This window comes from Camelina sativa, chromosome 10 (genome assembly GCF_030686135.1).
Source record: "Camelina sativa cultivar CO46 ecotype springtype chromosome 10, ASM3068613v1".
Classification (NCBI taxonomy): domain Eukaryota; kingdom Viridiplantae; phylum Streptophyta; class Magnoliopsida; order Brassicales; family Brassicaceae; genus Camelina; species Camelina sativa.
In genome coordinates, this window is record NC_141889.1 from 8,682,024 (window position 1) to 8,696,992 (window position 14,969).

The 14,969-nt window shown below is 36.6% G+C and overlaps 4 protein-coding genes across 6 annotated transcripts; 3 read left to right on the plus strand and 1 right to left on the minus strand.

Moving 5' to 3' along the window:
* The first annotated feature begins 370 nt into the window (after positions 1-370).
* LOC104718133 (uncharacterized) lies at positions 371-2,489 on the plus strand. The gene has a single exon (XM_010435810.3). The coding sequence runs from the start codon at positions 371-373 to the stop codon at positions 2,285-2,287; it is 1,917 nt and encodes a 638-aa protein (XP_010434112.1). The 3' UTR covers positions 2,288-2,489.
* On the minus strand, positions 2,302-7,649 carry LOC104718135 (pentatricopeptide repeat-containing protein At4g21880, mitochondrial). Of its 2 annotated transcripts, none has more exons than XR_015568838.1 (17): positions 7,353-7,649; positions 7,192-7,263; positions 7,056-7,103; positions 6,377-6,985; positions 6,090-6,275; positions 5,847-5,908; positions 5,125-5,232; positions 4,920-5,033; positions 4,660-4,755; positions 4,482-4,580; positions 4,055-4,097; positions 3,684-3,788; positions 3,424-3,588; positions 3,181-3,308; positions 3,010-3,088; positions 2,706-2,923; positions 2,302-2,584 (listed from the first exon to the last, which is right to left on the minus strand). XR_015568838.1 is itself a non-coding variant. In XM_010435811.3 (17 exons), the coding sequence occupies exons 1-17, from the start codon at positions 7,465-7,467 to the stop codon at positions 2,407-2,409; spliced, it is 2,502 nt and encodes an 833-aa protein (XP_010434113.1). In that variant the 5' UTR covers positions 7,468-7,649; the 3' UTR covers positions 2,302-2,406. The 2 variants fall into 2 exon arrangements, 1 of the variants encoding a protein (XP_010434113.1); XM_010435811.3 differs by having other exon boundaries at positions 4,055-4,174.
* A 1,603-nt stretch (positions 7,650-9,252) lies between these two features.
* LOC104718136 (15.4 kDa class V heat shock protein) lies at positions 9,253-10,140 on the plus strand. The gene is made up of 2 exons (XM_010435812.2): positions 9,253-9,556; positions 9,674-10,140. Exons 1-2 carry the CDS (start codon positions 9,424-9,426, stop codon positions 9,940-9,942), a joined length of 402 nt encoding a protein of 133 aa, XP_010434114.1. The 5' UTR covers positions 9,253-9,423; the 3' UTR covers positions 9,943-10,140.
* Positions 10,141-12,855: 2,715 nt separating this feature from the next.
* On the plus strand, positions 12,856-14,969 carry LOC104718137 (peptide methionine sulfoxide reductase B2, chloroplastic). Of its 2 annotated transcripts, none has more exons than XM_087469364.1 (3): positions 12,856-13,373; positions 14,344-14,500; positions 14,587-14,969. In XM_087469364.1, exons 1-3 carry the CDS (start codon positions 13,093-13,095, stop codon positions 14,743-14,745), a joined length of 597 nt encoding a protein of 198 aa, XP_087325490.1. In that variant the 5' UTR covers positions 12,856-13,092; the 3' UTR covers positions 14,746-14,969. The 2 variants fall into 2 exon arrangements, with proteins under 2 accessions (XP_087325490.1, XP_087325491.1); XM_087469365.1 differs by having other exon boundaries at positions 13,051-13,373; positions 14,597-14,969.

A 14,969-nucleotide genomic window follows, 5' to 3' on the forward strand; every position in this document is an offset into this window, starting at 1 on the left:
AACCGTGCTATAAAAGCCTAAAACCGCTATGGATACGACTATTTATCGTGACCGTCCGATGACCAATAACGTAATCTCGAACGAAGGATCGGTTTACAAAAGTTGTTTTATACTTTTTTTGATTTTTGTCGGTCACGACCGTTTTAACTGCGAAACTAGAGTTTGCGTATCTACTAGAATTCAAATTACAGTACCCAATGCACAATGACTCATCTGAGCTTTTTCTTTTTTTCTCTGCTTGGGTTTTACAGGTTGAACCTTAAGTTTTTATCTTTCTCTGTTACTACTATACCTTTATTGCTGCATATTGTGGGATTCCAGGTTTCTTGTTTTACTCAGATCTGACTCTTTTGGGGTTTTAGTTTGAAGAATGGATTTGCATTTGAAGAACTTATTTGGTAGGTTTCAAGAACAATTCGGGTCAGGTCCTGGTCTAGGACCTGGATCCGGTGTTTGTATTATGAAAGTTGAAGGTATATCTTCCAACATTGTTCAATCCATATTTAGAGCTTCAGCTTCTTTATATAGAAGTGAGCCATGGAAGAGGCTCAGACCGGGCCATTTGTTCGGTGTTCGGGTTGGGAAAGACTCAGATTGGTCAGGAAAGAGACAGCCTTTCCAATGTGTTCACTTCATAGGAGGGGATGGTGGTGATATAGCGTTTTATATATATAGGTCCATGAGCTATGCGCTGAAAATGACTGATGATTCATGGGAAATGGCCAGAGTTCCTAATGTTGAGGTTTTAAGGGTTACTTATGAGCTTGAATCGTTGTTGTTTCCTTCTAACAAGAGGATGGTTAAGTCTTTGTCTTTAGAAGTTTCTGGAACCGATCGGTTTCCGGTCATTGATGTAGCGCGGTGCACTACCTCTGGTGAGCTCCAGTTCAGAAGCCCGACACTGGAAGAGCTTAGGCTTGTGTTTGCAGTAATGAAAGCTCTTTCTTTGGTTCATCCTTTGCTTGAAGAGGAGATGCAAGTCAGGGGGTTGCCAAGGATGGTAACGTTTTCGCCTTTTATTGAGACTGTTGATGTTCAGTGGCCACCAGAGATGTTCAAGGGCCATGACTTTGTTGCTGTTACGGTTTCACATCCTCCTGGACAATCATATGATCAGAAGTCCAAGAAAGCTGTGTTGGCACACGAAGATGAAGCGTTGGACTTAGTTTCAGGAATGACCAATTTGCGCGTTGGTAATAATGGTGAAGATGCAGGTTTAAGCAGGTGCACAATGTGTGAGAAAGCTGTTCATAGAGGTGAGTGTGTTTGTTGTAGCCATTGCCGTGCAACCATCTACTGTGGTTCAGACTGTGAGAAACGGCACTGGCGAGAAATGCACCGGAGTGTTTGCAGTCTCTATGAAGCTATGATGAGTAGAGAAGAAGAGCACAAGCTAAAGATCTTCTCTTTCTCGTGTTATGCTGAAAACCCATGTGAATGGCTTGGATCTTTCGGCATCCATAAAAAGGGAATGTGGAGAAGACAATGCAGTTGCTATTCTCACCAACCTTTTGGACTATTACACTGTTTCTCCTCAGATGCACAATCTGAATTATGGGGAGGGCTAGAGGAAGGAGACTATCCACAAGATTTACCTATTCAGAGTCTGAACAACGGGCGTTCCCCCGGTCTAAACCTCATGTCAGATTGGTCAGATTACTATGATTTACGGTGTCTACCACGGTCAAGCCCGGTTGCTGACATTCTCTGTTACCCTTTAACCCTTTACCACATACTAACATCAGTAAGCACCCATTCCAAGAATCTGTTGCTGAAAGGTAAAGAAGTAACTGTCCATTACTTAGGTCCAGAACGAGAACTTGACTGGATCAAAGCCTTTGCAGAGATCAATCACTTGCTTAATGGTTTAGGAACCGTGCAGATCATAATGATCGGACCTGAAGTTCCATCTGACTTATCTGGTACAATAGCAACCACTTCAACGACAAACAGCAGAGTTAAGGTGAGCTTTGTGAAAGGTTTGTACCAAGAGGAGGTAACATACCTGAGTTCACCGGATATCATTGTAGCTTTAAATTGTGACCTCGATGGGTACTCGAGCTGGGCGGGAGCGGTTGAGACGATGAACAATATGGGCATCCCCGGTTTCTTCACTGATAAGACAGAAGAAGCTTGCGGAAATGCAAAGTCAGTTTTGCGTAATGCAGGGCTGAATATATCACATCCGGTTGCTCCTAACCCTTTCCGCTCACCTGTGAGGACTTGTGCAAAGTCCAGCAATCTTCCCTGTTACAGCAACGGCTTCATTCTTGGGGTGAATACATAAAAGACTTGTCTTAATGTTGTAATAACCGTTCGAATTAAAGACAACTTAGCCATTATAGTGGCAATAGTGTTCACTTCTGTACAAAAATCTCATACAATGTGGGATTTTAACCAATCATCCTACTTTGCTTGGAGAACTAATTGTTTCTTTTTAGACTTTTTGCTTTTCGGTTTTGGAGTAAATACAATACGGCTTTCGTTAATTATACATTTGGCATCTGCATCATCATTTGGAATCTTTGATACTATTGCCTTTGCACCTTTCGAATCTCCTGCAGCTACTAGAACCTGATACATCCTGTGGACCATATAACCAAGAACTCATTATACATCTCCCTCACCAGAAGACAAACTTTCTACTAAGCAAAAAGCCAAGTTCAAAATCATTTTTTGAATGTAGGAGATTAAAGAGCGCTTGCCTTAAATAGTTGAGGACATTGTAAGGAAGTTCTGAAAATTGGTACTCTTTCCATACCAGTAGAGCGCTCTGCTTATCTTTGGCATTGACACAAGCATGTAGAAGAAAATCTAGACATTTTCTTGAAGGATACAACTCAAGCTCTTCCTTCATAAAGCTCACCAAGTCCAGTCCTAGCTTCACATCACTAGACTCTGTGTCTGCTATTGACCTAAACACCTGATTCCAACAATAAGATGCCAAGAGTTCAGAAAATAATACACACCAGAATTTTCCAAGATTTCATATGAGAAATAGAATCGGACCTCTTCAAACCAATATTCCACAGCGATGTCATCCTTGGACAAGTGGTTTTTAGTCTGCTCTAGCAAATCAAGAATAGAGCTATACAAAAGGGGTTGAATAAATCACAGGATAATTAGAAACGATGGGGTACGCGTGTGAACTAAACAAAAAACACGCAAAATCCACTGTACCTTGATTTATTGTTGCGAATAGAAAACACGATAGTTTTGAAGAAGCCATCAATCCAAAATTTACAATCACGCAGCTCATGAGTGAGTTGAACCAACGTACTCAACTCTGCGTTTGAATCAGAGTTATCCTACAGAATAAAAAAGTTTTGAGATCATTGCAATACGTTATGGTATCTCTAATTCACTATTAGTGGGCTAATTAATGAGAAAAAACTATGACTAAAGTTCAAACTTGAAACTTACTATAAGAGATATAATAGCTTTTGGCTCTACGGTGCAGCCAGATATCTTCATTTCTTCATAAATACTTAAAGCATCTGTTATATTTCCATTTGTCGCCAGAGCAGATATAAGCACACTTTTCAGCTCATTGCGATCCTTCGTCGGAACTCCCCGGTCCATGAGCACCTAAAGTAAAAAAAAAAAGCTTGAGCTCTTACCAACTAAATCATGAATATAATTATTCTAGAACTTTTAAAAGAACATAGAATACGCATACTTACTTGTTTTGCCTTGTCAAACTGTCCGCATGATGCATATGCTTTAATAAGGGACATGTAAACGTGCTTATTAGCTTCAAGTCCTGCTTGCTTCATCTCCTCGTAATACTTTAAAATAACAACAAAAAAAAACACACACACACACACAGATTATGTATGTATATTATCTCTTCCTGATATTTCAATCATACACTAGCATTTTTAAGTATGTATAGATGGGTAAGACAACTGACAACACAACAAGAGATAGTGACAACACAACACAACTGACAACACAACACTATCCAGAGATAGTGTTCATTAGGTATCCAATTTCAAGAAGAAGAAGAAGAAGAAGAAGAAGACTTGGACGAGGTAAAATATCAGTAAAATACCTCCGAAATAGCCTCCTCCTCGTCGCAATAGTTTATTAGATAGCTAAAAGTCATGGAATCAGGTTTAACATCAGCTTCTTTCATTTCCTCAAGGACTTTTAAGGCACTGCTCACTTTTTTCTTCAAAACCATACAAAAATGTATGTAATAAACGACTCGCGAGACAATACAAAAGACACAGAGATGAACTATCCATCGGTTTAGATCTGCAAATAATTTCAGCTATACCAATTGTTTGTCAACAGCTACCTGCCTGTTCGATACACATTTATGCTACAATAGAAAGTTAGACGAGATATGTTTCTTTGCATGTTCAACAATCTTATTATCATGCATATTTCAATATTAGTGATTAAAGGACGATAGTTGATAAATCCTAACATAAATGAGACAAAGAAAAAATTGAAAAGAGAGCTTAAGATATTACCTCCCGGAAATATCCTGCCAGTATAGGATTGTACATGCTAGAGTTCGGTGCCAAATTGAAATTCTTCAAATTACCAAGCATATTATATGCACCTTCAAACTGCACGGAATCAATAGGTTGAGAGCAAATTGTTCACGACAGGAAGGAACTTAAGCTGATAGAATACGAAATAAGTTACATCTTTGATTCGTATGCACAAGTTTATCGATCTCCTAAAAGTCTCACTATTTGGCTTCACACTCTTGTTGCTCATTATTGAATAGATTCTTTGCACCTGAAACAGAAAAAGTATGATCAAACACAACTCTGGTTGAACATGAGTATGAGAAAGACGATGTCGGTGGTCTATCAAGAGCATAACAATGACCAGCCTAAAATTAGCTGTTTTATTGGATGTAGAACATATAATGAATTCAATCAACAAAAAAAGGCCCGTACCAAATTAAATTCAAGAATCTGCTCAATGGCCTGTAACAAAGAGTGCAGGATGTTTGCCGATATTACCAGACCTGCTTCACACATATTGTCAACTATATCAAGAGCAGTGACCACCTACAACACAAAGGAATTATCAGGATTCAGGGATCCAGGAGAGTAACGGAAATGAAAGTTGAAAATGAGAGTAATAGAAGCGTACAAATACCTCATTTGAGCCACAAAGATAACTAACAAGATTCTCATACGATGTCGATGACGGCACGACATCTAGTTCTTCATGCAACTTGTTAAACTTGAAAATGGCATCCTCTACCTTTAGTCACCAAAATATGTAAGAACATGGACGGTTAGGACCCATAGGCTAACTTAAAAAGAAGCTTTAACAACTTAACGATACTTTGGAGATGTAAGTGACTTCAATCTCAGTTTCTGTAAATGGAGGCTGCTACCATTTCCAGACAATAATAACGATTAGTTGATTAGTTACTTACATTCATTTGTAACTGAAAAATGGCATAGGAGTCAGAACATCAAAGCATGTTAGGACCTCACATCATGTAAACATTTTGGGAGACACTAATCGATGTATCATTTATCATTGGGAGAAAAAACAATTGCCAATGTATATGTGTTCTACACTAAGTTAAGAAATTAAATACCAAAAAGTGAGAAAAGAGATAACATTTAGCTAGAAGATCTTAACGGATCAAGGATGACAGAAAACTTGGAATCAAAGTGATTTAACACACACTAGTTATATCTATTTCAATACCAAAAAAGATCTAGGACGAGACTTGGGTTCAAGAAACATTGTCAATGAACAAAAATTACCATGATAATCAGATGCAAAAGAAGAAAACAAGGAAAATACCAGAGTTACCAACTGCCTCAATAAATTTGCAAGCACTATATATATCAAGTCCTCACCGTTGAATTTGGGATGCAAGTTGCATAGTTGGATATGAGATTTGAAACTGTCTCCACTCCATCTGAACATATCAAGAAACCATGTTACAATTCTACTAAATGAGTCATCAGTAAAAAAAAATAGTTTGTATCAAATACGAATCCCTCATTGCAACTATATAATGAAGTATACATCCACCTTTAAATTTCATAATACCAATACGGTAAACAGTACCAGGTTATTTCAATTGATTTATATCCCACCTTTACCACAGTCTCTTAGGTCCCAAAGTAGCTTCACTGCAACAGATGCCGACACCAATTTTCCAAGGTATCCAAATATGCTTTTCAATGCCTCTGGTGAAGATACTTTTGTTATGTCGATAATCTCTAACAGCTTTTGAAGATTTTCCTTACTGTCTTTCTCACACAGTGCCACCAAATAATATTCTGTTTAAGGACACCAAAAGGTTACTTTTTGAGAGTTGGAGCAAATTATAAACTCAGAATTCTAAATGAATATAATGATACATTTACAGTGTGTGGCATACCTTGTAAGGTTGATAAACTTAGCCCACTATCATCAACTGTATTACAAAGTTTGTGGATCCTCTCTTCATCGTCGACTTGGATCCAAAGAAGCATTTCATAATAGACAAGTCTCCCACGGGACTCAGGACTTGCCTCCTTAATAAACTCCTTGAGTATCATGAATTCCTCTACCATTTCCATATCAACCAAGTACTTAAAAAAGGGTCCATAAGCTCCTTCTCTTATAGCGAAACCAAGTTGTCTCATTTCTTTGAGATGTTCAATTGCCTTCCCAATCTGATCAAGAGCATACTCTGCATCATTGCTTCTCCTCGCGCGTGATATGCAAAGTTTAGTCATTGCATTGTAATCTTTTTCACCCGCTTCTTTCCCCATTTTATTCAACACCGCAACCATAGTCTCAGTGCCTAGCTTCTGAACACATCCCTTGGCAAGCCTCTCCATAATCTCTGACTGCTTCTTCTGGTAATTATCTGTCTGCATCCTAACACGTGAAGCCAGTTTAGGCCTTTGAGAGGAACAAATGTTCCTAGGCAGGATACTACAGCTTTCCAACGCCTTCTTCGAACCATTCCTTTCTTGAAGTAGACTAAAATCACTAAATCTAACTGAAAACAATCATCACATTACACATTGCCTCAGAAAGAAGTACCAAATGAAGTGTACAAACACACATACCATCTAAAGCAGAGGAGACCTGACCAGCAAGTGCCGGTTCCGCAAGATCTACAAACAAGAACCAAATTGGAAAAAAAATCAAATTTTGAAATTAGATTGTACCATTCCACTAACAGAGAGACATAAAAGAAGGTACCTTGACCAGTAATTGACGAATCGTCGGAAGACTTAAGCGTTGAGAGAATCTCCGGCATAAAACTCGTTGACACTGTTCCAACAAAACAGAAGGGTTTCAATAAGAAAGTCTCAATTTTTATGAAATGGGCCAATCAGAGAGAAGCAAGAGACGTATTTTACCTAGTCCAGTCTCTGGAATTGGTGAATCTATAGGTTTGGGTTTAGCAGTCTTGGTGGAGTTTCTCATCGCAAGGCGGAACACAGCGCCTAAGCTTTTCTTCGCCTTTAAAACCATTATATCTCTCTTTACATTTACAAAAATCGAAATCAAGACCTAGAAACCGAACTCACACTCCTCCTGTATCAAAGGGTTTAAAGATGATGAGATCGGAGAAGATGAATCATAAAACCCGGCGATAAACCCCAGCAAAGGTTTCATGTTCGGAGTGTAGTGGCATTAATGTAATTAAACTATGTAATTGAGGGTAATTGAGTAAGTAAACATATATGTAAATGGGTCCTGTAATTTTTTCTCTTTTTCCCTTACCGTTCTGTAAAATTTCCTCTTTGAGAAAATTAACCGCAATAAAGTTAATATTCTAGGCAAGTGGCCTATTTTTTATGGAAAAAATGGCTAATTACACAAATACATGGTTACACATACCAAGTATACTATTGTATCCCTAACTACACGAAATATATATGTATTATATGGCCACATGCATGAACTATACGACGTTATGTGGTCAACACCATAGACATACAATCCAATACACCGGTCGATTGACTCCGGCAAACACCGACGTTGACTTTGACGTTGACTAAAAAAATTATATTCTAAATTTTTTAAAAAAATATATATTAAATCATTAATAGTTTTTCATGATTAAAAACATATTCAATATATTAATATTTTTATATATCTCTAATGTATTCATTCTTATAATTAATTAATTTTTATTTTAAAAACATAAACTAATAGTTAAATAAAAATCATTGATAATTATTTTCAAGATGTAATATAAAGGTATTTGCAAAAATATTCTTATTTTATACCCTTTTGCAAACATACCCTCTATATTGTTTAGCTAAAATCAATTTTTTGTATATTTATCTTTTATATATTAGAAGTAAATATTGTGAATTTATTTTGTTGTTGTATACATGTTATTAAGAGTATGCAAATTTTATAGTAAAAGTATCTAAAATTTTATACAACATTTACTATGCAAACTATAAAGTAAAGAGTCATATACTCAATCTTTTGCATATTATTTTTATAATGAAAGTAGCTGAATTTGATTTTATGATTTTGTAGTATTTAAATAATCTTATTATCAAAGATTTATAATTAATCATTATTTTAGCTTTAAAAATAAAAATTACTAACTAATTATAAGAATGAATAAGTTAGAGATATATAAAAATATTTAGATATTGAACTGAATATATTTTTTAATCATGAAAAACAAAAATGTTTACATATAATATTTCTTATTTTTGATTTTTAATAGAAAAAAAAATTAATACATTTTTTTGGTCAACACCGGAGTCAACGTTGGTCTTCGCTGGAGTCAGTCGACCAGTGTACCGGATTGTATGTTTATGATGTTGACCACATAACGTCATATAGTTCATGCATATGGCCATGTAATACATATGTATTTTCCTATACTTTGTGTATATAGTTAGCCATCTTCAAGTTGCAATGTGAACCAAATGAGTGGTTGGAAATATAAGTTTAATGTTATTGATGATAGTAATATGAAAAAAAATACATTATTAAATAAGTAGGTGCCTAAAATTAAAAAATTTATTTTGAAGGGAACAATATTATTATTTAGTGGTTAATAACTAAAAACTTTATCATTCCATCCAATCAAATTCGCCTCATCAAACTTTAAAGTAGAAGCTTGTCGGCAAAAATGTTTTTTTAGCAAGTTTATTTCCTTTTCAAGAATATCAAGAACTGCTCTACTTGTGAGTGAGTCGACAAGAGTGTTTTTTAACTTTTTTTTTTGTTTTCTCGTAAATCAAACTCAACCAACCTAATTATCGACTTTTCAATTGATCTATATTTATTGTCTCATTTATTATCGACTTTTTCAAGTTAGTTAGACAACAACTTGCTCAAATGGTTCAGCTGGGGTCATCTTTTTTTCTTTACTATAAATAGCAACCAAAATCATTCAATCCACAAGAAAAAAAGAAGAAGAAGAAGAAGAAGAAGCAAATATACTTAGAAAAAAAAATGGACTTTCAGAGAGTTCAAGTGATGCCGTGGGAATATGTTTTATCTTCTCAGTCTTTTAATAGCTACCAAGAGAATCATGTTCGTTGGTCTCAGTCTCCAGATTCTCACACTTTCTCTGTTGATCTCCCTGGTACTACTTAGCTTTATCTCTAACTTAAGTATATTTTATCACCACCACACATTTGTAAAAGATTATCTTGTGTAGTTTTCTTTTCTTCATATTTTGTTGTTATTTTTGCTTAATCAGGGTTAAGGAAAGAAGAAATAAAAGTTGAGATCGAAGATTCGATATACTTAATCATACGAACGGAGGCGACGGCTGGATCACCGGATCCGCCGTTGAAGAGTTTTAAGAGAAAATTCCGGTTACCGGAATCGATAGATATGATCGGGATATCAGCTGGTTATGAAGATGGTGTGTTGACTGTGGTTGTACCAAAGAGGATTACGACTAGGAGATTCATTGATCCTTCTGATGTTCCTGAAACTCTTCAACTTCTTGCAAGAGCTGCTTGATAAAAACCGTATTATTATGTGCTTCCTTGTACCTCACGAGTTCGATCTTTGTTTTACAATCTCTTAAAAAGAAAAAACCAAAAAAAAGAATGTGTAATTTCTTTACTTGGTAACGAGTCGTTATGTGTAGTTTGTATAGTAATCCAAATCCGATGTTTATGTTTCAGAACGAATTATAAAAACAATGGTTATATGATAGTGGTTCGATATTCTCGTTATTGGCTTTAAAGGCTTTAAAGAATGGTCCATGAGATGAGACCATGACTCCATTAAAGAAGTCTTATTCGAGACCATACCTCACCTAGTCACCTGAAACAGAGAGAAGTGTGACGAAGACACTGTCACACTGATCAACTCCTGTTTTAACATTATGTAAAAAAGACAATCTTTGGAATCTCTCAAAGAGCCTTTCATTATCAATGAAAAGGCTGCAACCAAATCCAACTTTCTCGACAGTTAGATTAGAGGAGATAGTGTAAACCATGTCAAAACTTAAAAAAATTTGGTTAAATCAATAGTATGTACAAATGGCTGGCCTGATTGACGCATTTTGTCAGCTACATCCAGAGCAGTGGCGACCTACGACGATACAGAGGAATGATCAATGAGTCAACTGCAGAGCTAGAGGTGACCAGAAAGAACGAAAAAAATCAAAAGAAGCGTGAAAGTACCTCATTCGATTCATAAAGATAAGTAATAAGCTTAGTATAAGATGTAGATGAAGGCTTGATATCTAGTTCTTTGTGCAACTTTTCGAACTTCAAAACAGCATCCTTTACCTTTTAACCACAAATATCATGAGAGAACATGGACTGTTAGGTGTATAAGGAACTCTTTACAACTTGGTGCTAGTTGAGACTATTACCATTACCTATGTATCCAAGGATATACTATTTCAGTACCAAACAAGATCAAGGGCAAGACTTAGGTGTCAGAAGCATTGTCAATCCGTATCAATAAATATTAAAGTGGTAAAACCAAATCCGAATGTTCTAGAACTAATACAAGGAAAAGACCTGAGTTAACAACGGCCTTGATGAAGCATTATATATAGAAAGTTCTCACCGTTAAATTTGGGATGCAGGTTGCATAGCTAAATATAAGACTTGGCACTGTCTCTCCTCCATCTGTAAATGTTAATGAAACCATGTTTACCATGCTAAGAAATTATTGCAGGGTATTTAACATGCTACTATATAATGAGTCAGAAGTCTATAAGGTTAATTTACAATCACCTTTACCACACTTTCTTAGTTCCCTAAAGAACTTGATTGCAATAGACTCCAATAGCGAGCTTCCAAGATATCCAAATATCTTCGTCAATAGGTGCGGTGATGAAACTTTGGTAATGTCGATAATCTCAAACAGCCTCTGTAGATTTTCTTTTCTGTCTTTCTCAAAGAGTGCAACCAGGTAGTTTTCTGTTCGGCCAAAAGGTTACTTTAAGAGTACTGCAGATGAAACATAAGATTAACAACTGACTATAACAATAAACTTAACTTAGTGCTCACCTTGTAGGATTGATGAACTAGTCTCACTCTCGCCAATTGTACTGCAAAGTTCGTGGATCTTCTCTTCGTCGCCGACTTGGATCCAAAGAAGCATTTCATAGTAGCCAATTTTCCCAAGAGCATCAGGGTTTGCATCTCTAATAACATCTTTGGAAATTTGGAATTCCTCTACCATTCCTTAATCAACTAATAACTTAAGAAAAGGCTCATAAGTTCTTTTCTCTATAGTGAATCCACATTTTCTCATTTCTTTATGGTACTCAATAGCCTTCCCAATGTGACCAAGAGCAGACTCTACATCTTTGCTTCTCCTCGCTCGTTGTCTGCAAATTTGAATCAGTGTGCTGTATTCACTTACACCAAATTCTTTTCCCATTATACCCCACCAATCAAACATAGTTCACCGCAAAATTTCTGATCAGATCTTCTCAAAAGCTTCTTCATAGCATATGACTCTTTTCTCTGGTAATGATCTGTTTGCACCTTACGACGTGACTCCCGTATTGTTGGAAGATGGTTATTACCACTAAGTTTACCTGGAGCAATCATAACATTTTTAGAGTGTGAAAAAGAATAATGATAAAAAAACAACAAAAGACACCTGAAGCAGATTTGATTCGATCCTAAGTGACATGGATAAATTCCACTAGCAGAGAGAGAGACATAGAGAGGTACCTTGACCAGTGTTGGACGAATCAACGTTGGAAAAGTCTAGCGATGAGAGAATCTGCGGCATTACACTCGACGATGATACTGTTTTTGAAGATTCACCTATTGACATAGTTGCGTTTACAGTTTTGTCTAATGTATTCTGATGGTTTCTCATCACGTGGCGAAAGATCTCGTGAAGTCCCTTCTTCGCCTTTGATGAAGCCATCCTTTGCATTTACAATGTTGATACGTTTGGAGGAAACAAAACAAGCAGTGTGATGAAGCTGAACTGTGGAGGCTAAGCTGACGCAGTAATAGGGGTTTGCTGTTAGGAGAATCATTCTTCTTTATATTATGAATATATCTTCGTAATCACTAAAGACAAAAATTTGTAGACTTGTCATATGTTTTCAATTAACATGAGCATCGTATATAATATAACCACTTTTACAAAACGTGGAAATAAATGTTGAGAATGGTAAAAACCTAGCGGAATCACGTTTTCAAAACGTACAATTTACATAAGTAGAAAGAGGAATATGGACGGAGTTGACAATCATATAAAAGAGAAAAAAAAAAAAAAAAAAAAAAAAAGGATTCCTTTACTAGTCATTGGGGGTCAAAATTTGCATGCTCATGTTTTAAATACGACTCTTCTTCTTCTCTTACTTTACCTTACCAGCCGTTAGTTGCTCTACTTTCTTTTCCATGTGAATCTATTAAACTTCTGATTTATCTTTTGTCAGGTCTCACCTCACCTCGGCTCATGTGCCTTACTAGCTAAAAGTGTCAGTCCCACCACTTATTAGGAGGTTGGGGTTGAAGTTGAACACCGGGTGCACTAAAGGACGGACAAGGTACAAACCGCCAAATTGGGCTAAAAGGCCTTATAATGAGGCCCAAATTAATAGTCTTAGTGACAACCGAAAAAAAAAAAAATAGAAAAAGAAAAAATCCACAAAAAAAGAAGAAGGAACAAAGCTAAACAATGGCGTTGAACGTTATAGCAGGACCTGGGCGTCTATCTTCAGCCACATCTCTCACCTTCGTTTCCACCATTAAATCAGCCTTTGTTAAACCTCCTTCACCCTCCTCTCTCAGAACCACCACCCGATTAGTTTTCTCTTCGTTCCGTCGACGAGGCTTCCACGGTGGTCGCCGTATTGTGGCGATGGCTGCTCCTCCAGGATCTGTCAATAAGCCAGAGGACGAGTGGCGGGCGATTCTCTCCCCTGAACAATTTCGGATTCTCAGACAGAAAGGCACTGAGTAAGTGTTTTCGTTTCTCAAATTTTGGGAATTTTTTTAGAGTGTTTTTGGATTCAGGATAGTGTAATGTTCTTGCATGTGTTGGTTTCAGATTGGTTATCTAGCGTTAGATTATCAATGTATGTTTCAATGAATTGTAGCTAGAAGAACTAGTTCCAAGATGTTTACATGTCAGAGTCTTGTCTTTAGAAAGTATTGTCCTGACATTGAATCATGATGCACACAAGTTTGTTGCTATATAGTATTGTAATGACTAGTAAGCGTTTCTGGAATAAAATTTACTAGTACCTGAAAGATTCAAGACTCCATACATACAGATTTCTGTTGATGATGTTCTGCTTGTCTGTCTTATTTGATATGAACTTTACTTTTAGGATTGTCTCAGGAGGGATTGCTTTGTGTGGGTGTGGCATGAAAATGTTCCCTTAGTCGTATGTCTTACTTTGATCTTTCTTGGTTCTTTTCACTTTCATAGCAAGAAGCAGAATGGAGTTTGATTAGAAGTTAGTTTCTCTGTGGTTTAAGCATCGATGAGTATTATACCTATTGAAGTAGATTTTTGCGATCACAGTTGAATCATTGGGAATGTAGTTGATGACTATTGAGTTTAGTAAGCGTTTGTGGAATAGAATTTACTACCACCTGAAAAAGATTTAAGAATTGAAACAGATTTTTCCCAAGTTGTCGCATTTTTTTTTTCCGGCATTAGATCTCTGTTGATGATGTTCCACTTGGCTGTGTCTATTGCTATGAACTCTATTTTTAGTATTTTCTCATGAGGTATTTTTATCTGTGTGACATGACTATGTTCCTTAGTCGTGGATCTTGATTTGTTCTTTTAACTCTGATAGCAAGAAGCAAATAGAGTTTATTTGTGGGTTAAGCATCGATGACTATGAGTATTATATCGATTGAAGTAAAGTTTAGCAATAACAGTTTTCTAATGGTAACGCAACGCATGTTAATATAGATATCCAGGAACAGGAGAATACAACAAACTATTCGAAGACGGCATCTATTGCTGTGCAGGATGTGGAACTCCTCTCTACAAATCCACCACCAAATTCAACTCTGGTTGTGGTTGGCCAGCTTTCTTTGACGGACTCCCCGGAGCCATAACCCGAACTGTAAGATCTTTCAACCAAGAGATGATCATTATCACTGGATATTATGATTTGAGCTAAAAAACATCTTTTACATTTTTTTGACTCAGCCCGATCCAGATGGGAGTCGAGTTGAGATTACATGTGCAGCTTGTGGAGGACATCTCGGTCATGTTTTTAAAGGAGAAGGTTTCCCTACACCTACGGATGAGCGACACTGTGTGAACAGTATATCTCTCAAGTTCACACCAGAGAATCCAAACCTGTAATAAATACGATCAGACAAAAACATGTATGATAACATAGTGTTGTGTTGTGTGGTGCTTCGATGCCTCTCGCTCTCTCTTACTGTGTTTCGTCTTTGGTCGGTAAAACTAGTGTTTTGTTTCGATGGCTAGCAGGAAAGGTCGTTGAATAAAGTCTCTAGACTCTTTGTTTATAGATTTTGCTTAGGCTGGTAAAGTTAATAAAACGGTACTTGTTTGTAAAAAAA